The sequence below is a fragment of the Acomys russatus genome, chromosome 22, assembly GCF_903995435.1.
Source record: "Acomys russatus chromosome 22, mAcoRus1.1, whole genome shotgun sequence".
NCBI classification, from domain to species: domain Eukaryota; kingdom Metazoa; phylum Chordata; class Mammalia; order Rodentia; family Muridae; genus Acomys; species Acomys russatus.
In genome coordinates, this window is record NC_067158.1 from 1,653,661 (window position 1) to 1,678,152 (window position 24,492).

The window sequence follows — 24,492 nt, forward strand, 5'->3', positions numbered from 1 at the left end:
CACAACAGAGAACAATAAACAAGATGCACTGAAGTCTCTAAGAATAGCGTCCACGCTTAGAACTGCACTCACCATGCCCAAGTTCTCTTCTGTTCACACCAGTCACTTTGCCAATTTCATTGGTTGCATAAGGAGGAAACTTGAAAACAAAACACACACATACACCTAAGTGACATGGAAAGGCTTCAGCTATATTACCAAAACAATAAAACAAATTACAGTACAAGAGAATCCCACTTTGGTTATAACAAGTATATTATCTATCTGTCTATGTATCTATTTATTTGGAAGGTGTCTGAAAACATCCAAAGTGTGTATCATATTAGTAAAATTAGCCATCTGTATTGTGTAAATAGATCTAAGGGTAGGAAATGGTTATGGGCATGTATCTCATTTAAAGAGTTAACTTATTTTTATTTTGTTTGTAAAAGTGTTTTGCCTGCATGTATGTCTGTGTGCATGTGTGCCTGGTGTGTGCATGTGTGCCTGGTGTCTGTGTGCACGTGTGCCTGGTGTCTGTGTGCACGTGTGCCTGGTGTCTGTGGGGGCCGGAAGGAGCTGGATCTGGAGTGAGGGACGGTCATAAACCACCTCATGGGTTCTGGGAACGAGGAGGTATTGACTGGAAAGCTACTCATCTAAATCTCTTCTCTATGCAATAAAATGATAGCCAAATCAGCTTTAGCAGATACATGATAAAATGTTAATGGGAAGACTGAGGAAGTGGGCACATAGGGGTTCACTATCAAGTTAATTTGGCTGTATCCTAAAAAAGGACTCTAGGTGAGAGAAACATGGGAGAATGGGGAAATAGAAGGATCCAGAGGGTCCTAGAAACCTACAAGAAGAACATTATGATGGGTGGATCTGGGGCCCAGGGATCCTGCTCAAACTATGGCACCAGCCAAGGACAATACAGGCAGTAAACTTCGAGCCTCTACCCAGATCTAGCCAATGGACAGGGCATTCTCCACCGTTGAGTTGAGTGGAGAGTGGGGACTGACTTTCACATGAACTCTGGTGCCCCAAATTTGACCACATCCCCTGGATGGGGAGACCTGGTGGCACTCAGAGGAGGGATAGAAGGCTACCAAGAAGAGACTTGATACCCTATGAGCATATACAGGGGGAGGAGGTCCCCCTCAGTCACAGTCATAGGGGGAAAGCGGGAGGGAGGGAGGAATGGGAGGATACAAGGGATGGGATAACAATTGAGATGTAATATGAATAAATTAATAAAATATATTTTAAAAAATTTGGGGGAGAAAATTTATCTTACCTCATAGTGCAGCATGAAATTTTTATCTTTTACCCCACTACAAGGAAAAGGAATGATATTAAAACCATTATTAGGACATAAACAGATTTACTTCTATAAACCACTAAAATGACTCATTATGATTTTAGAAAAACAACTATTAATAAGAATTGGTTGGAAAAATAAAACCTGAAGAACAGAGGATGAACGCCAATCTGTATCTCTCTTTTTGAGAGTCTCTTGCCATGCTGTCGTGAGGGCTGAGAGACGCCATCCTACAGCTGGGACACACAACTGAATTCTAGGTGGACTTAACAGTTTTCCTTCAACAAACAAACAAAGCGGTCTTTTGTTGTTGCTTTTTAGAGTCAAGGTCTCACATGTCTAGTACGCCCTCCAGTTCCCTGTGTAGTCAAGCAGAGCCTTGGCTGCTGATCTTCCGGCCTCTACCTCCTCGATGCTGGGACTGCAGGTGGTGATGGAGACTGAATCTAGATTTTTATATGCTGAGCAAACACTCTACCAATTGAGCTATGTGCATTCCCAGCCCTCAATCTGCTAATTTATTATGTACATGAAAAACAGGGTTGTGGGGACAGAAATCTGAAAACATTAGGGGTTACTACCATCAGTTAGGTAGTAAGGCTCTGTGTCTCAGGCCTGTGATGCAGTGGGGCTGCTGGAGACATTATCTTCAACAGATGAACAGAGTTTTACTGCTGAGTTTTTAGGAACAGGAGGAAAACCAAGTATTTCTGAGTATAAAATTACAGTACCATTTAAGACTAAACAGAGTTTTTCCACTAATAGTCCCTGGCTTATTTTTAATACTTGGGACTTCACTCACATATTTTCTTTTCTTTTTTGTAATACAAAATTTATGAAAGATCACCTAAGAAGTTGGTCCTGGGGAATATTTTCAAGGATATAACTGAATGTAATCACATTCCAGAACCAATGCTTTCTAAGTGTGTTCCAAACTAAGAACATATGACTCATCAACAGTAAAGCATTCTCTTCAATTCTGACTATACTTAAAAATGAAGTGTGCTATACAGGCTATAAAAGTAATAATGAAGTCGTTATGGCGGCTCACATCTATAGTTCAGTACTCAGGAGGTTGAAGCAGGATCACTGCTGAGAACCTGAGGCTAGCCTGGGCTACAGAGTGAGGCCTTATCAAAAGAACAAACAGAATAGCAATTCCCTTTAAGAGTATGCTAATAAACCAGGTGAGGTAGAGCACACCTGTAATCCCTGCACTTGGAAGGCAAAGGCAGGTGGATCTCTGTGAGTTCGAGGCCAGCCTGGCCTACAAAGTGAGTCCAGGACAGCCTGGGCTACACAGAGAAACCCTGTTTTGAAGAACCAAAAACAAAACAAAACAAAACAAAGAAACAAAACAAACCAAAAAGTTTGCTAATGATGAGAGTAGAATAAAGTATTAGGACACATACAAAAGACTTATTTAGTGAAAGAATACAAAATATAACTTACTTGATAGCTGTTATAATTTGATCTGACTTAATACTGGATTCTAATGAATCAAATGTAACAGTACAGAGTACCTAAAAGAAAAAAAATTATTTTTTAAGCTTTAAAATATTAACAGATTAAAACCAGAAGGAAATATGTGTGTTTATATGAGTTTACACACATACATATGTAATTTGTTGGTCTATTCATTTGGTAATTGATTGTTTTGGTGTGTGTGTGTGTGTGTGTGTGTGTGTGTGTGTGTGTGTGTGTGTGTGTGTGTGTGTTGAGGACTGAACTGAGGGCTTGAATACTAAGCTTGTGTTTCTACACAGCTACACGCCCAGCCCCAAACTAAAAATATCTGGCAAATGTATCTCTTCTTTAAAAAAAGGTATAATATATAAATACATACTACACAATGTACCCATGGCAGTTATTACAGTAAGTGTACATTATTCACTCTGAAATACTCAGCAATCCAAAAGGCTTAAGTATGGCTCACTAGTAGTGCTGATGGGGAGAGGAGGAAAGAGTAATAAAAGACAATGTTACTCCATAAAAGAAGCCTGATCATAGGTTCAGTGAAAACAAAACAAAGCCACCCCACAAAATGAAACATACAAACAAAACAAAACAAAAAAACAAAACAAAACCCCAAATCCTGTCTGTTTAAAAGAAAGTTAATCTGTGTGGATTTGAAACAAAGCCTAGTGACTCAACAATGCATCATTCACAGGGTTCAGCATCAGCAGCAACTAGGCAATATCCTCAACAGAAAAGACGAGGATAGAGAATGATCCACAGCTGAAATCTGGATTAACAGTCAAACATTATTGACAGCTATAGATTACAACCGAGGACACCGAACATACACAAGTCAGAGAACATAACAACAGATGGGTACAGATGGTCCAGAGGTTAGAGGAAGCTCATTGGCAGCACTTAAGGTGTATGGCCTGGGGTCAATCTTAAGCATGGGAGAAAGGGAAGAAGATGATGAATGAAAAGCAAAGAGGAAGTCACCCACTCTGAAGAGAACATATTCACAGGTTCCTGTAGGATAACATGAAAGAGACTGGCGCATGCACTTGCAATTCCAGGAGAGAAGAGAGGAAAATATATTTGAAAGAATAATGGCTAAAAACCTCAGACTTAATTAAAAAATTTAATAAAAAAAATTAATTGTAGATTTAAGCTTGAAATCCTAAGTATGACATACTCTAAGAAAATCACCCTTTTCAAAGTCATAGGCTGAAATCCAAAGACAAAGAACACATTTTGACAGCACCCACATAAGAAAAATAAATAATATACAGGAATGATTTCAATGTGCCCTTATCAGATAAAAAAAGTAAAGAACAAGAAATGCTACATCATTAAGTGCTCAAAGGAAACAAAAGCAAAGCCTCCCCCACCATATTAGTCATTAAATTAAGTATAAATTGGTCATGTGCTCCAGTTAAAAGGCAGAAACTGTGAGAAGACGTAACAGAAGTATCCAGGACATCTAAATGGACATATCTTTAATGCTTCAGGAAACGAATCAAAGGTAAGAGACACTGTATTTGCTGTAATCACTAAACTGTAAAAACACCATTTCCTTCTCAAATTCAGTGCAATTCCAATGTAATTCTTAAAGGACTGTTTGAATCTGATATACTTCTAAAATTCAAATGAAGGAACCAATGTACCTGAAAAGCTAAAATAGTTTTGTAGGGAGGGTATGTGAACAGCGAAGATGATTTCATAGACATTAAGGTGTACCCCCAAAGGCTTGATAATGAAAATGATATTGACATTAAAAAAAAAAATGTACAAAATAGTGAAGAGAGGATAGTTTAAAAATATACTTATGAACTTTGAATATAAATTGTTATTGAAAATAAGTGGTAAAAATAAATGATTAGTGAACTGGTTTCACTACATACCATACGTAGGAGTATATTCCAATATATATTCACTGTCTACATTAACCGTTAATACTAGAAAGCTAATAGGAAATAACAGCTTTGTAACTCTGGGAATAAGGAGTGATGCTCAATAAAGAGTAAGAAAGAGACCGGCCACGTCAGCACTCAAGAATTCAGGCTTGTTCCATGCACTCAGAAAGCTGCTGTAATAAAGTCGAAATGCAGATAAAGATGAAGTCATGTGTATAAAGTGTGGTTTGTTTCTAAAAGGATTAATGCCCAAAATATCTAAGAAATTAATGCAGAGTAGCAGGTACAGTACTATAAACAGTGTTAAAAATAGAAAATAAGTCAACCCAAAAGTGATGCAGAAATCAGGACAGAAAGACAAAAGTTGTCCTGAACTAGTGTCTCAAATCACAAACTCTAGGTGAAATGATCAGCATGAAAACAGGTGTGTGCAGTCATCCTGGGTGTGGCTCATACAGTGATCCTATTCACTGGTTATTATGAAAGGAGAGTCTCACCAGGAAGCAGGGAAATACATATTAAAGCAATAAGATACTATTTTGTGCTTATTAGGTTAGGGAAACTAAGTGTTACTAACGTAAGAGAACAAGGCATCAAACATTCTACCATACATAAGCAATGGGTACATATAGAGTAAAGGAACAAGTGAACGTTGGAACAAATGCAAATACCAGAAAACAGGTATCTATGTAAAGAAAGAGTATGACAGGATCGCAGCACATGTAGAAAGCACACAAGGATCATGAATGGATGAATAATGAAAATACACCCTAACACAGGGAGAGTGAGTAACTTAATTTTGTGCTTCTAATATTAAAACAAAAATGAAAATACCTAATAGCCCTGGAAAAAGAAACGCACTTACAGCAACAAAAGCAGTGTCCCAGAGAGAAGGGAGAGCAGAAGGAGCTACAGAGATCTGAGGATACTTTTGGAGCTGACTGAAGGTTTATTATCATGTTTGTGAGTTTTCTGTTTGTGGTGCTGGGGATTGAACCCAGGGCTTCTCACATGGTAAGTAAGCCCCTAGCACTGAGTTATGGCCCTGTACCAATATGTCCTTTTAAATACGGCATATAATTTAAACATATCAAATCATACATTTTAGCCACCGGGCTAAGCAGTACACTCAGAAAAATGAGGCAAGAGGAACACAAGTTTGAGGCCAACCTGTGCTGCATAGTGAGCCTCTAGGCCAGCCTACACTACAAGTGGGAGTCCAGAAACCAACAAAAAAATCCACACACAAGATACCCATATATGTAAAAATGTATACTTTACTGCATTAAATTATGTCTTAACAGTACTTAAATTTTACTAGTGAACATTAGGGCTCTGCAAAGTAACGTATGCCGATACTTAAGGCACTCAGAAGACAAAGGCAGGAGGCCCATGAATTCCAGACCAGTCTACACTACACAGTGGTACACTATACTTGTTGAGATCACAGCCAAACACCAGTGACTCTGTGTTAAAAAAAAAAAGTTAGGCACCATAGTATGCGTGTATGTATGATTCTGGTGCACGCATGGAGAGATAGGGGGCAGGGACAGTAGAGTCACAGAAACCCACAGGCCAGCTTTCCTGGCAAGTGTAGCTGTGAACAACAAGAGATCCCTGACAAGGACGCCTCCCCCCCCACACCAAATTACAGCATCTACATAGCAGATATAATTAAACAACCTCCAAACATGTTACCTGTGTTTGTCCTCTCTGAAATAATGCTGATCCATGAAGTGTTTTAAACAAATCTACCTCACAGCTTATATTCCTAAGTGAAGTCAAATCTCGCCCGTCACACCTGTAGTAAAGTAGTAAAGCCATATGGGAAGTCAGAAAAACTAGACTTCTTTATCTCCACCATTAATTTCTAATCACCAGCTGCCTACAGCAACATGTAACATAAATGCTTGGGTTCCACTCTAAGCCCCACGGCATCAGTGTCTGGAGGTGTGGCTTACACACCAGGAGAGCGAGCCACAGCCACACAGTCCATGTACTTGACAATAGGTGCTCATTACAGAACGTACATTAGTCCTTACTCTTCGATGGAAACCAGTTCCCTCCATGACGCAGGCTGCTACTTTAAAGGCATCACATCTATTCAATTCTACCACAGGAAGATATATTTACCTTTTGTACTCATTCAAAATAATACTTCTGAAGACCTCCTTTGCAACAACATTGAAGGATTCTATTATTTCAAATTGGTCAGCCTCTGGAAATTTTTCTATAGAAAAAAGATAAATAAAAACAAAGGTTTTATCCTTTTGGAATATAAGTTCTCCAAAATTCACAGCATCAAATCAATTATGGCGGGAACAAGCCAAGGGAGCTGGTGGAACATAGTCTTTAGGCAAAGAAAACAAATCAAATGCTCTTAAGCCAGTTGTAGGAATTTACATTTTTTTTTAAAAGCCTGATCAAACTCAGGTTTCCAGGCTTGTTCAGCAAGCTGTCACCTGCTGAGCTACTTTGCTGACTATAATTTCTTAGTCTTGATGAAAAGGAATTAAAAACAAAAAACAAAATCTAAACTTTTGAAGACAACTACAGGCAATAGCATTATCTGGAACCAGCAGGATTTTTATTGTAAAATCTGATAAACTCTTCCCAAGAGGGTATCAGTGATAACAGTAACAAGAACTGTAGGTCAAGCTTCCCTCTACTCACATTATAAAAGTGATGTTATTCAGGAAGATGCCGTTTAGTGATTATGGAGGGTTAATCTAACAACCCGCCCCTCGTGGTTCTAGACAATGTTAAAAATAACAACAGCATCAAGCTGAATGATGACTATGTGCCAGGTACAGAGATACACATTTACTCTCCATAAACCAGATAGTAGAGAGAGAGAGAGAGAGAGAGAGAGAGAGAGAGAGAGAGAGAGAGAGAGTGTGTGTGTGTGTGTGTGTGTGTGTGTGTGTTGCCTCCATTTACACCTGCAGGCCAGAAGAGGGCACCAGATCTCATTAGAGACTGTTGTGAGCTACCATGTGGTTGTTGGAATTGAACTCAGGACCTCTGGAAGAGCAGCCAGTGCTCTTAACCTCTGAGCCATCTCTCCAGCCCTATTTTTAGGTTTTCAAATGACAGGCTACAGGGCTAGCACCTAAAGATCCTAAAGCAGATAAGAAAGGAAAATTTTACATTAATTGTTTCCTAGGTGCCTACTCAAGCGAAGTGTCAGCCACACTTCTAGAGGCTAACGTGACAGTCACTCCTCATCTATCATCATTACAAATTTAGAAATGAGAATAACAGGTTTTCAAGGTCTTAACACTGAAAGATGAAAACAAATTTACCCTTTAGTTGTTCCTCTGTATCTAATCTTATCTTGTTAACAGCTTCATCTCTGGAAATCTAAAACATCATTGACATTAGTGTGTAAACATGACATTCACAGGTCTAGTTTCAATGTTTCATAAATAGTGCACTATAAAAACAGTAACATTTCTGAAAGATTAAAACCTGATTTAATAAATTCAAGCATTTATTTTCACATTTTCTTAAAATGCGAATTAAGAAAGGAATTGGAAAGCGAACAGGTAGGCTTTGACTTAGCTTTATAAAGAAAAGTCCAGTTGGAGGTAGGAGATTAGAATTAACAAGAAGAAAGGCGCTGGAAGGGAAGCAAGATACAATTGGAAGTATGGGTATGAGCTCTCAAAGGAAAATCACTTTTTTCAATGTTTTTTAGAGATTTATTTACTTATTGTAGTGCTACAGGGCCTCATGAATGCTGGACAACTGATCTACCACTGAGCCACATTCCTAAACCTGGCCAGACAGATTTGTTAAAGGCAAATAGGACTAATATGCACAAAGGAAACTGTATGAGTTATGACAAAAGTAATCTTCAAATAAAACCTAAGGTATACCTACTTTATCATGTTCATAATCCGTAAAAACTGCATAGAGTTTCTCCATCACGAGTCTATTAAGTATAAAATAAATGTTAACAATATTTGAACTCTGAAGTTTTTATAACTGAAACAAGTTATTAAATAGCAATGAACTACAAATTAAATAATATGTATGTCACTAAGATCAAATGTTGCTTCGTGTCACTGCTAATGTGCTTAATTACACAGAACAGATTTCTTTTCACCTTTCAGGCAATCGCTCACATGGCACTGTACCTGGCTTCCTCATTTAATCCCAACTTAGATCCACTCCTGCTTGCTTGGTGCCTCCCTGTCTGTTCTAAGCATTGCCAGGCACTGTCTCAGCACTGGGCACAGGGCTGGTTCAAACCCATTTCTTTTTAAGAAATCCATCGGTTTCCTAGATATTCAAATATCATGCTTTATTTCCGTTTCTCTGGACACCGAGAGATAAAGGATCTGGTTTTTAAACAACAAATGTCTCTCCTTTTCATTTATGACTTAAACTTTTGTCTTGGACTAAGTTCGTGCTATAACTGTGATTATCCTCCTGTCAGCCTCAGATGGATACTCACGGCAGTGACCTAAAGCAGGAAGGCACTGCACGTGAAACAATACAAATGCATTTCCTCAGAGGAAACTTAACCTAGTGACAATGTCCCAGCTGCTCAGGTGTTCTTACTTATGGGTATATTTCACAATCTCTGGGGAAGGAGTAAATATCTTCTGGGGTGTCCTCTTGGCAACACCAATTTCTTTGACCAACTGCTGGATGCCTTGAATTATCTGCTGGGTATACTTAACCCCAACTTTTATAGCATGGCAAAAGTCCTGCTGTAGAATGTTTTCTGCAGAGGCTTCCAACATGACTAGTTAGAGAAAGAAAGAAGATGGTTACTGTCTTAGAACCTTCATCAATTTAGTATTTTAAAATGAAAAACAAAGATACAAATAACAAAAGAAGAAAGTACAACTTGCAAGTAAAATCCAGAATGAATGCATTTAAATTACTTACCAATTTGGCTTTTAGGTGCTCCGGCAACCACTAAATTTAAAGTACTAGAAGACATTTCTTTCCTTGTTGGGTTAACGACACATTCTCCATCAATCATTCCTAATCGTACGGCCCCTAAAACATTAAAATGTTGGCAACTGTTTAATTAAAATTGCAATTTTCACGGTTATTATTGTAGTAATGACTTCAAGCCACTGTCTTTCTGACAACAGAATGACATCTCTGTTTCTCTCGTTGTTACAGTAAGGCCCAGAAAGCCCCCAGCCCGTCTTGCTTTTTGGCTTAGTGGGATGCTCTGACTCACTCTAGTCAACCACCTTTGGCACTCCTGCTTATGCTCTTGCTCTTCTCTCTGTCCAGACTACTCTGTCCAAAGCAAATGCCTACACTAACGGTTCACTGACACACTGGCTACGCTGGGAAGCTCCACATGACAACCTGCCCTTCTGTGTCATTTTCTAAGCACCTTGTCTGGGCCATTATGATAGTACTGCTTGTAGATAAATATCTGTGTCTTTCCTTTATCTTTCTATTGCTAGTACTCGGATGGCCTTTCTCCGTTGGTGCTTAGCCCACTGCTTGCACTGAGGATACTTCATCATTACAAACTTTAATCATTCACAGACTGTGCGGTTACAACTTACAAGGATTATAAGTTACAAACATGGTGGTTTTATCTTGAAAGTGTATTTACTCTGGTAATTCCCTACTGTAAAGAAAGAAAAGATACCAAATACAAAGGGAACTAAGAAGTCTAGGGCCATAAAAATCACTAACACTGCAACAGAGTTGGGTACTGATAACAAAACCCAAAGCAAGGATGAAAATGCCTCAAAGACCTGCAAGAAATCTTACAATGCTATCTAGTTCAACTTCCTATGAAGTAACAAATCGGCTCCAATAACATGCTCACCACTACTAAAATAATATAAACAGTGGCTCACACTTTCAAATTGTAACTTACCAATAGGTCCATTCCAAGGGATATCTGATAAGGAGAGGGCTACAGAAGCTTTAAAAAAGAGAAAAATAAAAAACTGAAATTACAATATTTCATTGTTTTAAAAAGTCAGCAGGGATCATTTTAGTTGGTGTTCTTATACTTACCACCATTAATTGCTAGGATATCAGGCTCGTTGGTGCCATCTACTGCTAGCAGATTACAAAGCACCTGGCAGTAAAGGACACAAGTCAGACATACAGCAACATGGAGGACTGTAGTCAGCATTTTGGGCTAAAATGTAAGAACTATATGACCAATATCCAAATCCCTTAGAGTTAGCTATTATTTAACTAAATCCTTGACACTAGACATTTAAAACTTGAGTTTCCTTTTTTTAAAGTGATACATGGCATGTGTGGCTAATCAGGCACTGTTGAACCTAGGGCTTTGCTTTTACTACCAAGCTACATCCCCGGTTCTGTTTCCTCATCTTTAGAGAGGAAAAACATGGCATGTTCCTAAGGGGTTCGTGTGAGAACTAAAGTATAGTATGCTACAAGTATTTTGTAAATATTAGCTATGTATTTGCATTATTATCAGTTTACATTGCAATGATGTACCTGTGCTAAATTCTTAAAAGAACAATTCTCTCAAAGGTACACCTACCTAGTGCAGCTAAGTCAAATGGTTCCCTAAGTATGCTAAGTAAAGCATAACCACCATGAGGGAAGAAAAGGATATTCAAAAAGTATTAAAATGTAACAGAAGTTCAGAAGGCCTGGAAATAAAGATGTCATAAAAAAAGTTAGTCATGATGGCCCACTCACTGCTCGCTCTAACCTCGGCACTTGAGCTATAGAGATTTCTGTCTTGTTTACCAAACAAAAACTATTAGTTATACTGATTGACCTAGTGGGCTACTACAAAGTGCAGCCACCTCATCTGGCCACCGCCCACAACTAACCATCTCTTCCGTACACTCATTTATTTCTTATTGCAGGCTTTTTACATCCTCATTCAGTCCTCCTAGAGAGTTCCCAACAGCATTTACTTCTACTCATCATTCAGGTGTCAGCTCAAAAAGTACTGCCTTTTAAAATGACTTAAAATAGAATGCATAGGTATCATCAAAATTCTTTCTCTAGAAAGAATTATAGAAATTGAATAATTTAAAAGTATAATATCTGGTAACAAACCCAAGCATAATTTACCTGAGTATCATAAAAATAGCCAGCTGGAAAGAGGGGTCGAATTGAGCGATCTGTCAAAACAAAGGAAAAGCTATTAAAAGGCCCTGGCAGAGCTGCTTTAGAATGAAAAACTACTGAGCTAATACAATAGCTGCTGAGTATGTCACAGACACAAACAAAAGACCATGTGTTAAGAAAAGCACTGATAAACATCACTTTCATCAATGCAGATGACTACCCAACAAGGCAGAAGAGGAGACTCAAGACCAACACGAGACAAAAGGAACAGATTTCTTCATCATCGTGTCTGAGTACATAAATACAAACTAGCAATTATTGGATAGGGAAACTATAAGCTATACACAATCCCACAGTATTTGTAGTTGTCAAAGATTTGGAGGGTCATTAGGAAGGTTGATGTAACTAAGTATAGGCCTTGCCTGCCATGTGAATAGCCCCGGGTTTCTTCACCACCACCAACACACACACACACACACACACACACACACACACACTCATGCCTCTTCCTTCAGAAAAAAAGACTTGGAAGATGATAGGTATACTTCAATAGCTGATAAATACAATACTTTTAGGATTTATTAAGTTGAACGTAAAAAATGAAAAACCCTAAGGGCTAAATTTAACAGACATGGGCATGGAATTCACATGTTCAATAGCTTCTTTCAGTCAGTTTACTGAATGCCTCTTGACCAGGCAGGATACCGGCTACAGGGATCTGGCAATGAAGACACAGGCTTTTCCTCCCATGAAGCATACAGCTGAGTGAAGGAGCAGATAGTGAGTAACATCCAGCGAGTCGCACAAGGAAAGGAAGCTTGGGAGACACCGAGGAAGTGAACACGGGTGTAATGGAGAAGTGCCTCTGCTAATGTCTTACCTATTATTCGACTTGTAAGAATTTCTTTGTCAGAAGAGCCAATCTCCCTTTTAAGGTAGTTTGTGGGGATTCGACCTGCTGCAGCAGCCTTCCGTCTGTAGTCTACCTGAAGGAGCAATGAAGAATTAAGGTACCTTTTTGGGGTAACAAGGTAGATCCCAAGAACTGCTACATAAGCACTAATTTCCCTGAGGTTGCTAACAACATATTCTAGACTGCAGGTTGTCTTTATTCGCCTTTGGCATTCTCTCACACCTCTCAGGGGAAGAAGAGTATAGAATCCTTCAGCCAACTGATGAAACAAAGCCCTTCACTTAGCAGTCAGGTGGCTGCCTCGTCTCCCTACTTTCTACAGTAGCTTACCCTGAGCAAGCCAAATAGTTCCTGTCCATGCCCCTCCCCCCTTTCTGTGCATCAATCCTGTGAAACACAATTGCCTTCTGCTTATCGTATTAGAAAGAGAAAAAAAATCCTAATCAATTCTTCACTTTATACAGACTCAAATGGGAAAAAAAAAAACCCCAAAACAATGAATTCATTGCTTCCTTAACACCAAAGTACTCTCATGTTCCCATCAGGCTAGGTGTTCTGGAGTGTCCTCTTAGCCATCAGTTCACTCTCCTAACACACAGTCTCAAACACCCAAGGGCCAGCCTTTGTGTACAACTTAATTTTAACTTGAGAACTTGACAGGGTGTGACAAATTCTATACATACACTATTCTAGGGCTTAGGTAAATAAGCAAATACTTACCACCAACGGCATGAATTGGGACGGTGAAGGTTTTGTTTTACTGACTGCTGTGACCATTACTGCAGTATCACCTGACTTGGTTGAACACACACAAAAATACCAGTAAATTTCTTTGAAATCAGACATTAGTGTGTAAACAGGCACTGAATGAAACCTCACTCCAAGTAAACCCAATGAAAGATCTTTGTCTTTTTTGAAATAATGTATCCTTATACAGCCCTGGTTGCCTGGAATTTACTATGTAGACTTCAGACCCACAGAGATCTACTTCTTCCGCCAGCAGAGGTCCAGAGCACTGGGTTTAACTGCTTGCACCTCAAAGCCTGGCTCAACAACAGACCTCACTTCCTGTGGTTACAACCAGCCCAATCTTGATCCTTTCTATCTGACCAAGCCCAGGGTTAGAATATTCATTGACGGTTTCACACACATCAATGAATTGGATCATATTTTTTACTCTTTAAGAGGAAATTTAGACTATAAAGAAAAAATTCCAAGAGTTACTATAAAAAGGATAGTGAAAACACTTTTTCTAGACAGGCATAGAAGATTTGTTAATAGGCTACACTAGGGCCTAACATTTGGAAGAGAATTTAAAGGTCATTTAGTATACACAACACTGACTTTGATGGGCTAGCACAGCTCTGACACTAGCTATACCTGTAGCAGTGTCTGAACTAGGCCCCAATACCATTAGGACGATTAGTTTCTTACCTGCACCACAGCACAGCCATCTGCAAATCTTGCCAGTTTCCCAGAGGATATTTCTAATTTTCTGTTTAAAAATAAAAATTTAATTCAAAATGACACTAGTACAAGTCTTTGCTTAGTAAAAATGATTGGCGAATCTAGGGGAAAGAAAGAATGAAAGGCTCCCCATCTTCATAAGTTCTCCATTCAGAAAAAAAAAAATCATAAGCATCAGATTTGTGATCATCAAAACACAAAGGAGATTTAGGTTCAGGTTAAAGATGATGGGAGCCGAGGCAGAGGATTCATCTGGAGGGGAGTTCTCAGGGAGAAAACAGGGTTCCTATCTGTTAGCTCTCATCTCTCATTATCCCCGACACATAAACTCTTCTCTTCCCCATTAAAATACTTTTAAAAAATTCTATTACTTTCTGGAAAAAAATAAACTTTTGAATATTGACTACAAAGACTTTCATGTTCTAAAATATAACAATATTGTGTATGCCAAGTTAAAAATAATAAAGCTCTTTACCTTCTGGTAAATAACAATATTTTGAAGGCTTAAAAACTTAATGACAATAATAATAACAAGACTTTCATGCTCAACACTGCTGTCAAGACAATTTAATGATGAGAAAAAGTATTTTTCAGTCAAAGCTGTGAAGAAGGCTGGAAAGCCACATATACCATACAAAAATAAAAACCCATATTTACAATATTCCTTTAAGGTATAGCTCTTTTAGAGCAAAAAATTAAAACTCTTAGGAAAAAACTGTAGGAATAAATCTCCATAAACTCAGATTAGAAAATGCCTTTTTTGACGTGACACCAAAAGCCCAAATAGGCAAAGTGTACCTCATACAAGTAAACACCAGCTCCTGCCTACAACTACCCACAAGGCACAGGTGTATACTTACACTTAAGGATGTCTATACTTAGTTCTAAAAGTAAAACGGTATTACTTGTAAACATCAAATACATTGGAAACATATGTATGAACAAATGGGTATATTGAAAGGCCATGAGGAAAAAACAGGGCCAAGGAATCATCAGACACAGCCAACCAGTGAAGGATGCAGCACCCTCATTTGGAGCCAACAGAAGGACATCTAATAACGCCAAAAGAGATGAATGCATTGATCTGCTGTGCGTCAAAGGACAGACAGGCAGAGAACTGACGGTCCCTAAGGTCCCCATTGGGTGGCATGGCCTCCTCAAACTGTTGTAGGTCTTCATACCTATTTGTCCATCTGTCTGGACCCAGTTCTGACCCTCAGCTCTTCAGCTGAGTTTCACCCTGTAGGTTGGCCCTGTGGACCTCCAGTAGCTCTCCAAATGGAACTAGCAGCAGCAGTCTCTGTATGTGTCTGAGCTCTTTGCCTCTAGACTAGTCTTCATCAAGTCCCTGAACTATGCACATCTTTAACTCTGTAGTCACCTTGTAACTTACATTTATACAAATACATAGGTATTATTACTGTCCAAGGTGTAATGTGCAGTCTGAGGGCGAAATGAAAGAAACCCTGTGTGCCAACAGCCAGTTTGTACCAAAGGAAATTAGAACCGCCTGGCAAACAGCTAACAGAACTGATACTGAAAGGCCATGAGGAAAAAACAGGGCCAAGAAATCATCAGACACAGCCAACCAGTGAATTCAATGAATTCTTTTTTTAAAATTAATTTGTTCATATTACATCTCAATTGTTAGCCCATCCCTTGTATCCTCCCATTCCTTCCTCCCTCCCTCCCGCTTCCCCCCTACTCCCCTCCCCTATGTCTGTGACTGAGGGGGACCTCCTCCCCCTGTATATGCTCATAGGGTATCGAGATTCTTCTTGGTGACCTGTTATCCTTCCTCTGAGTGCCACCAGGTCTCCCCATCAAGGGGACATGGTCAGAAATGGGGCCCCAGAGTTTGTATGAAAGTCAGACCTCACTCACCACTCAACGGTGGAGAATGTCCTGCCCATCGGCTAGGTCTGGGTAGGAGTTCGAAGTTTACGGCCTATAATTTCCTTGGCTGGTGCCATAGTTTGAGCAGGAAGGACCCCAGGACCCAGATCCGCCTGTCATAATGTTAGGTGAGAGAAGCATGGGAGAATGGGGAAATAGAAGGATCCAGAATTCAATGAATTCTGATAACGCAGAAAGAAGGATTGGGGAGGGGCCCATGTGCTTTTGGTTGTTTCTAAGAAAACTATAGTCTATGTATAAAATACCTCCAAACACAGATGACCCATACTACATGGATAGCAATATGAGGTTTGGAACAGGTTTGAAGTTTAATATGTCAAACAATGTGAGTGAATGCCTACCTCAGTATTGTGAAAACATAATAAGAAGATGACGCAGTGAGCAACAACAGAACACAGTGATGGGAAAAGTAGGACGCCAAGGAAGGGCGGGGCTAGCGGCCTACCACAGAAAAATGTTTTATTTTTTAAATTTAAAATATTTTCATTTTCTCTCCCCTCTCCGGGGGAAGGGAGTGCAGGTGCCCCAGCTTTCTTAACTCTGAGAAATGTACCTTTTTGACCTTCTGTTGTCTTAACTACAAAATGAAGGTAACCGTACCTTCACGACAGGCTTAACAGGACTGTGTGCACCATATAGCTGGCATTCAACAAAATGACAGTCCCAACTCTGGCTCACACCGACCTCGCGTTTGGCAGCGAATTGAGCTGGAGCACCTACTGACAACGCATCACCTCGAGGTGGCAGTGGTATAGGTTTTCTACTTCAGAGCCCGAGGTCTCGGAAAATACAGAGAAAGGATGTCAGGGGCAGACTCAGACTCAGAGGGGAAGTCCAGCACAGAGCTGGGGGGAAGGGCAGCGGGCAGCGTGAGCAAGGGCAGGGCCCAGGGAGACAGACTTCAAGTCCAGAAAAGGAAATCTCGAACTTAGGTTTAAGGTAGAGGGATTAAAAGAGACTCAGGCTGCGAGATTTGACTATCAGAGCAGGCAGGGCAGGACACCGCGTGAAGTCTGCGAACTCACACCGCCCTTACCTGTGTCCCAGGTCCACAGTCACCGCTCGGGACCCGGTGCTGCTCCACAGCGCTCGCACCTGCAAAGGCGTAAGTGCCCGACTCCGCCCGGGCCGGCCGAGGGGACCGAGGGGGCCGAAGCCCAGCGGCCGGAGACCCAGGCGCGAGCAGCACCGCCTGCAGGCCGCCATGACACCCAGCGCGCGAAGGGCCGCAGCGGCACCTCATTGGCCAGCCGGCGTGTGGGCGGGGCCCGACGCGGTTTCGTTTCCGCGGTGCCGATGGGCCTTCCGGAAAACGCTACTTGGCCGCTTTCTATGTAGATCCAAGAGGGTCAAACTACCAGAATGCGTTCTGTTTGTTTGTTTGTTTTTTGTTTTGATTTGTTTTTGTGTTTCCTTTCTCCTCACCTTACCAATGACCTCCTTTAATCTCAGCACTCAGGAGGCAGAGGCAGGAGGATCTCTGTGAGTTCAGGACCAGGCTGGTCTATAGAGTGAGTTCCAGGACAGCCAAGGCTACACAGAAAAACCCTGTCTCGAACAAAACCAAACACACACACACACACACTGGGAATGGAGAAAGAGGAGAAGAAGGAGGAAGCGGAGGAGGAGAAGAAGAAGGGAGGGAGAGAAAGGATTTTAAAGAAAGCTCTTAATAATTCTCTCTCTCTCTCTCTCTCTCTCTCTCTCTCTCTCTCTCTCTCTCAGTTTTTAAAAAAGTCTTAGAACAACGTGTTTAATAAATATATGTAACAAAAATTAAGTGCTGAACGACTCATGTTTATTTGGTTCTGTTAAGATCTAGGTTCGTATGTATGTAAGGGCATGGAAGAGCTCTCCTACTCAAACGGTGGCAGCCACCTATAGTTTTAGCTCTGGGAGCCCGAGAATAAATACATGGGCTTGAGAGCTTCAGGTTCAGGAAGAGGCTCTGCCTCAAAAAATAAGTGGAGATCTATTAAGCAAGACACCTTACTTAAAACTCTGGTCTCCACGAATACGTCCACACACATGCCATGTACCTGCACACACATGTGTGTCCACACACATGCAAACTCGTATACACATAAGCAAAAACCAGCAAATCAGAACAAAACCAAGAAACAGCTCTCTCTCTCTCTCTCTCTCTCTCTCTGAAATTAATTTCACTTAACTTTAATTCAGTTGTAAATGTAGGAGAGGTGTATAAAAACGGGAGGAGTCTTTGTTTCTTAAGGGCGATCTAAAATAATTAGAATTGTAGTAATTTGGAGTCATAAGCTCAAAAGCAAATATAAACAGTGAAGTTTGTGGCAGATTTCTCCCCCACAATATGTTATGCTAGTCAGGTTAACACAGAGACAAAACATAAATCCTTGTGGCTGTAGCAGCTAAAACTGATTTCTGAGGTTGTCACATCCTAGAAAGCAAAGTTCTGCTAAATATGTTCAACAGTTACAATGTAATTTAAAAGTTTTCTATGACTCTTGGAGAATATTAGAGGTGAACACTGTTTCTCATATCTCCTTTTTTCCTTTTTCATCATCAAATTAAACTGCATCAACATAATACCACTGTGTACTCTGTGTGACAATTTTAAGTAAAACACTATTGCTTTAAAATAGGCTTAATTTAAGTGTAATTTGGTTTGTTATTATATACATGTACTTTTAATTTTTCTTTCTTTCTTTCTTTCTTTCTTTCTTTCTTTCTTTCTTTCTTTCTTTTTTTCTTTCTTTCAAACAGGTAGCTTTCCAAAAGCTGCAAGAATACTTAGTCTATATCTTGTTATACATTTGTAAACCCTTTGCTAACAGTGTATCTAAAAATATCACCACACACTGAGACATACAAGAGAGTTTTCTTCAGAAAGAATGCTTCCTGCTCAAATTTAAGAAACACTGCTTTGGGGCTGGCAAGAGGACTAATCCGTTTGTCATCAAGCCTGATGGTTTGAGCTTGTTTATAGCTGTTATAGGCTGCTTTTCATGGTCTGTAAACATTTTGTTTTCTACTTGGTTTATATGAACTTTAATCTACCAGTCTACTTATCTCTACCTCCCTTTTATACTCTGAAAAAACTGAGCTTAATCCCTTGCAATGTGCAACTTTGTCTTGTGCCTCCGTGTCTTTGCAGGTATGTCTGTGTACTTAGCACATGCACCCTCCTATGTGTCAGTCTGGAGAGCTCAGTACTTAACAAGACTGCTCTTCTTTCCCCAGGCCGACACATAGGAAAAATCTGAGGCTGATATTCTAGTTTATTCCGTTATTTCCAGAAAGTGGTGCTAGATACCAATACCGTGTAATCTGAATTAAAAAAAAAAAAAAAATACTGGCTATGGCACCAAATTGTGTGTTAGAATTTTACCACTTTCAGATTGTCAACTCTGTGGCTCAGATAAGCAGCTTCCTATTTTTCCTCATGTGAAATTGGAGGGAGGAAGCCTACCTCTTAAGACTGTTGCTTATCTGAATGCAATCATTCTGGCATAACTAAAGCCTTCCCTCTCACACAGATTATGTTGTGGCATTTACTGAACAACTACAGTATTAGTCTGCTGACAAACGGAGGGAGGGGAGAAGGAAAGAGTAGTGAAGATGGGTAGTGAGAAGGGAAGAGAGGAGGAGGGGACAGATGATAGAGAGAGGAAAGAGGGGTGGGGGAGACATGATAGGGAGAGGGAAGAGGGGAGGAGGGGACAGATGATAGGAAGGGGGAAGGGGGAGGAGGAGACAGATGATAGGGAGAGACAAGGGGGAGGAGGGGACAGATGATAGGAAGGGGGAAGGGGGAAGAGGAGACAGATGATAGGGAGAGGGAAGGGGGAGGAGGGGACAGATGATAGGGAGAGGGAAGGGGAGGAGGGAAGAGATGATAGGGAGAGGGAAGGGGGAGGGGAAGACAGATAATAGGGAGAGGGAAGGGGGAGGAGGGGACAGATGATAGGGAGAGGGAAGGGGGAGGAGGGGAGAGATGATAGGGAGAGGGAACGGGAAGGAGGGGACAGATGATAGGGAGAGGGAAGGGGGAGGAGGGGACACATGATAGGGAGAGGGAAAGGGGAGGAAGGAAAGATGATAGGGCGAGGGAGGGGGGAGGAGGGGACAGATGATAGGGAGAGGGAAGGGGGAGGAGGGGACAGATGATAGGGAGAGGGAAGGGGGAGGAGGGGACAGATGATAGGGAGAGGGAAGGGGGAGGAGGGGACAGATGATAGGGAGAGGGAAGGGGGAGGGGGGACAGGTGATAGGGAGAGGGAACGGGAAGGAGGGGACAGATGATAGGGAGAGGGAAGGGGGAGGAGGGGACACATGATAGGGAGAGGGAAAGGGGAGGAAGGGAAAGATGATAGGGCGAGGGAAGGGGGAGGAGGGGACAGATGATAGGGAGAGGGAAGGGGGAGGAGGGGACAGATGATAGGGAGAGGGAAAGGGGAGGAGCGGACAGATGATAGGGAGAAGGAAGGCGGAGGAAGGAACAAATGATAGGGAGAGGGAAAGGGGAGGAGGGGACAGATGATAGGGAGAGGGAAGGGGGAGGAGGGGACAGATGATAGGGAGAGGGAAGATGGGACAGGGAGGGCACTGAGGGAGAAGAGCAGGAAAGAGGGTGACTGGAGAAAGACTGAGAGGTAGATCTTTTTCATCCATTCCACAAGTTCACATGTCTGTCTCTGCAACACCCTCACAGAGACATCCAGAGGCAGTGCTCTACCATTTCTCCACAGGTTTGCACTTCAGTGAAGCCAATGCCGAAAAGTCAGGTTAGACTGTGTGGCTGCTGGAGGATAAATTGCTGTCACAGGGTGTAATCCCTGCTTTTATGCTGCTTCATTTGAGACAGCGAAATAGCTACCTAGATAAATTAGAGTCCAGTTAGCGCTGAGAGAGAATAATTGGTGGGAGAGAACAATTGTTCAAACATGTTGAGCAGGAAGAATCTTCCTAGTGAGCAGAGAAATTTAAGCTCAGCAGAGGACGAGGAAAAGGCGACTCAGCTTTTCCAGCAGAGGCGTGAGTGACCTGTGCTGCTAGGGGCTGTCCCTGGGTTGGGGAAGAACCTTCCAGAACAGTAGTTAAGTGTGAGAGATACAAGGTCGGGGAGAAGGAGCTGCTACAAGGCTTGATCTAGAGTCTAAGATGTTCCCTTAGGCTCCCAATTTAGAATAGAACAGAAGAGGAAAGAAAGAGAAGTGTAATGGTCCGTAGCAATGTGGTGGCAGTTGTTAGGACTTGATGCATTGATTTAAGGAGGATGCAGGGACAGGAATTAATTAGATGGGCCAGAATGGCAGTGTCCAAGACAGCATAGGACTTGGAGAAAACTGAGATAATCAAATGTGGGAAGCATTGTAAGCTTTGTCACAGGGGAAAGCAATCTTTGTGGGCTTTGCCCTTGGACAGGACACATGGATGCTCCCTGAGATTAACCTTGAGATACACTGGGTGGAGCCATCCTGGGTTTGGAATTCAGGAAGCAGATGGAGTGGGGAGTGGAGGGGAGTGGGTGGGAACTCCACCGGGACTATTGTGTTTCTAATGGACTCTCAATGGGAGGGGGAGACCGGCCCTTGCAAGTGAGAGACAGGCAGGCAGAGAGGACGAGTGGGGCAGGAGGTTCAAACTAAGCATGAGCGCATGTGGATCGGAAAAAGGATTGGCGAACAGGCTGGACCAGTGCGCAGGCCAGAGACACCTAGCGATCCGTCCCATGGAATGGATACCGGAAGGTTCACTCTTGTTTCCCTTTAACTTTTTTTTCTTCTTATGTAAGCTAGTTGGTTTGTATAATAAAGTTTAATAGTTAAGAAACAGAGCCAACAATCAAATATAAAAGTAATTGTCATGTCAATGACATCATAATCCAGGGATCTGTGTTATCACTACCAATATGATATGGAGGAGGCCCAGGACCTGAACCCTAAGGTGGCGGAGTCTATCTAGGAAGTGGAGAGGGCAGCAGGGATGCAGGCAAGCGAGGATCCATCCTGCTGCGTGCTTCTAGCCTGTCGTCCCAGGTGCGTTCTCTACCCTTCTTTGTGAGCTGCCACACTCCAGCTCCCTGGCCTTCCTGGTTTCGGTTGGGTCTGACAACTGGGGAGGCACAAATGAGAAATTAGAAAGAAAAAGGAAAAAGTGATGAAAACCTGAGGGCCATAATTCTTTCTTTTAATTTAAAATTTTAGTTTTTTGAGAATTCCATGAGTACCATAGCCACATCATTTCTACCCCGTACAACCCCCCTTATTGACTTCTTCCTTATTATTGTTAAACATAAATATATTTATACATGTATGTCTTGTCTCTGGAGAAGACTCTGGAGAATCCTTCTCTTCACCAGCCGTTGATTGTCTATAGGAGAGCCGTAATTCTTCATGGTGTGGCAATGGCTATATTCCTCTGTCCCTGTGGTTTTTGCTAGGTGGTCTTATTTGCTTAGCTCTCCAATTGTTCTTCTGTTTCTTGTTGTCTCAGTTCCATGGAGAGGCAGTTGAGTGCTAGAAAGTTTCTCTGTATCTGTGGCTTCTGAGACTCTATTCTTTTCTTTCCTTTTTTTTTTTTTTTTTTTGGTTGGGGGAGGGATCATATTTTTAAAATTTTAATCACTTAAAGCCTGATCCCAGCCCCTTCCCTCCTCTCCTCCCAGTTCCACCCTCGAGCCCCTTTCCCCACCCCGTTCCCCCCTCTCCTGCTTAGAGAAAGGAAGGCCCCCAAAGGGTACCAACCCACACTGGCACCTCAAATTGCTGCAGGACTAAGTGCATCCTGTCCCACTGAGGCCAGACAGGGCAGCTCAGGTAAGAGAATGGCATCCTATTCTTTAAGTATCTGGCTTAGATAACTCTGATAGAATACCATAAATTATCTGATGTAAGTAATTTCTTTACCCCTCTGTAGGCCAGGTAGTCTAAGATCTTGACAATATCTTCACATGGAATGGAGAAGGGAGAAGCTGATGGGTTCAAAGGACTGCTCAGACTGTAGGGCTTTCTCCACGACCACAGCTAGATCAAAGCTCCTCAGTTCCTCAGGGTTTGAGGTAACCCTTCCCTGGGAGCTGCATCGTCTCTGTTGAGGAGGCCTCCTCTCAGAGCTGTGAGGCTCCTGGGCTCCCGTGCCCCAGGATACCTTTGGGACACTGTCCCACCTCAGGTCTGGGACACCTTCCCATGCCTCAGGGGTGTAGACACCCTTCCACCTGAGTACCAGAAGGCAGGGCACCCACACAACAAGTGTCGCTCTTGAATTAGAATGTTCTTTCCAGATCTAGTGCAGCTGAAGCAGAGGCCGGAGTTCTCACACAATTCAAGACCTCTTTCCAACTAGCTCAGAAGTGTCATTTTTATTTCATATTTTCTTTTTCTTTTTTTCTTTTTTAGTTTTTTGAGACAGGGTTTTTCTGTGTAGCCTTGGATGTCCTGGAGTCACTTTGTAGACCAGACTGGCCTCGAACTCACAGCGATCCTCCTGCCTCTGCCTCCCGAGTGCTGGGTTTAAAGGCGTGCACCACCCCGCCTGGCTATTTCATATTTTCAATGGGGGTATTCTTCCTGCTTCAGATGTTTTTAGAGTAGCTTCAGAATTGGAATGCAGGAGAAAGAAACAGATGAAAGAGAGGACAGAAGTGTGTGTGTGTGTGTGTGTGTGCGCGTGCGCGCGCGCGCGCGCGCGCACGCGTGTGTTATTTGATAAATGCAGTTCTCCAGTGAAACTCCTTCAGATTTTGAAGTTGACTAGAATTGCAGTTACTAATTGTTTTCAGTTTTGGAGGCTTGACACAGATTCTGGTGTCTTAGCAAATTCCTTCATTGATCACACTGTTTTACACCTTAGAGGTGACAGAGAGCGTAAGAGTGGGCATAGATGCAGATGAATTTGAAGGTTTCACTCTTGGGTGGATGTCAGCTGAGAGTAAAGCAGAAAAGGGTGTGCGACATTTAGAAGGAAGTTATTTTAGAGGTTGCAAGAGTGAGTCTCCTGAGAAACAGCACCATCATCAGATAGTAGTGTTGCTGAGTGTCTTTTGAGGTTCTTCATAAAAGCTTTTGAGGGAAGCAGGCATATTTAATTGGGAGAATTTTTACTTGCTAGTTTACCTCTTTGGTGAAGCCATGGGATGGATGATAAGTGGTCAAGGATTCATGAAGGTTGATAATAGTATGGGGACAGAGGACCGAATTGCCCCTTGCCCCTGCAAATTCATGTTGCTGTCTTAGCACCCAGTGTGACTGAATTCAGAATAGGGCAAAGTGAGATCCTAATGGTGGCCCTGTTAGAGTTAGTGCCTTTATACGAGGAGATAAGGCTTCAAATACAAAGTAGCCAAGTGTCCCAGCTGTGCCTTTGTGGTTGTGACTCTCAGGAGGATCCGTCCTGACTCTCTTAGAGATTGGAGGCAACACAAGGTCCTTGATGCTACCGGGGGTTTTTGCTGCCGGTGTGGAAGCCTTACAGTTCCAAGCCTG

At 41.8% G+C, this 24,492-nt stretch overlaps 1 protein-coding gene across 1 annotated transcript in view; it reads right to left on the minus strand.

The window, feature by feature from the left end:
* Positions 1 to 17,233, minus strand: part of Pnpt1 (polyribonucleotide nucleotidyltransferase 1) — a 32,634-nt gene extending 15,401 nt beyond the window's left edge. The window contains exons 1-16 of the mRNA XM_051164835.1: positions 17,064 to 17,233; positions 14,078 to 14,138; positions 13,364 to 13,438; positions 12,611 to 12,716; positions 11,734 to 11,783; positions 10,687 to 10,750; positions 10,544 to 10,591; positions 9,580 to 9,693; positions 9,247 to 9,433; positions 8,563 to 8,614; positions 7,983 to 8,040; positions 6,811 to 6,907; positions 6,376 to 6,478; positions 2,756 to 2,826; positions 1,280 to 1,316; positions 73 to 139 (exon numbers count right to left, since the gene is read on the minus strand). Coding sequence (XP_051020792.1) covers positions 73 to 139; positions 1,280 to 1,316; positions 2,756 to 2,826; positions 6,376 to 6,478; positions 6,811 to 6,907; positions 7,983 to 8,040; positions 8,563 to 8,614; positions 9,247 to 9,433; positions 9,580 to 9,693; positions 10,544 to 10,591; positions 10,687 to 10,750; positions 11,734 to 11,783; positions 12,611 to 12,716; positions 13,364 to 13,438; positions 14,078 to 14,138; positions 17,064 to 17,233 — 1,360 coding nt within the window. The remainder of the gene's footprint in view (positions 1 to 72; positions 140 to 1,279; positions 1,317 to 2,755; positions 2,827 to 6,375; positions 6,479 to 6,810; positions 6,908 to 7,982; positions 8,041 to 8,562; positions 8,615 to 9,246; positions 9,434 to 9,579; positions 9,694 to 10,543; positions 10,592 to 10,686; positions 10,751 to 11,733; positions 11,784 to 12,610; positions 12,717 to 13,363; positions 13,439 to 14,077; positions 14,139 to 17,063) is intronic.
* Between the last annotated feature and the right edge of the window lie 7,259 nt (positions 17,234 to 24,492).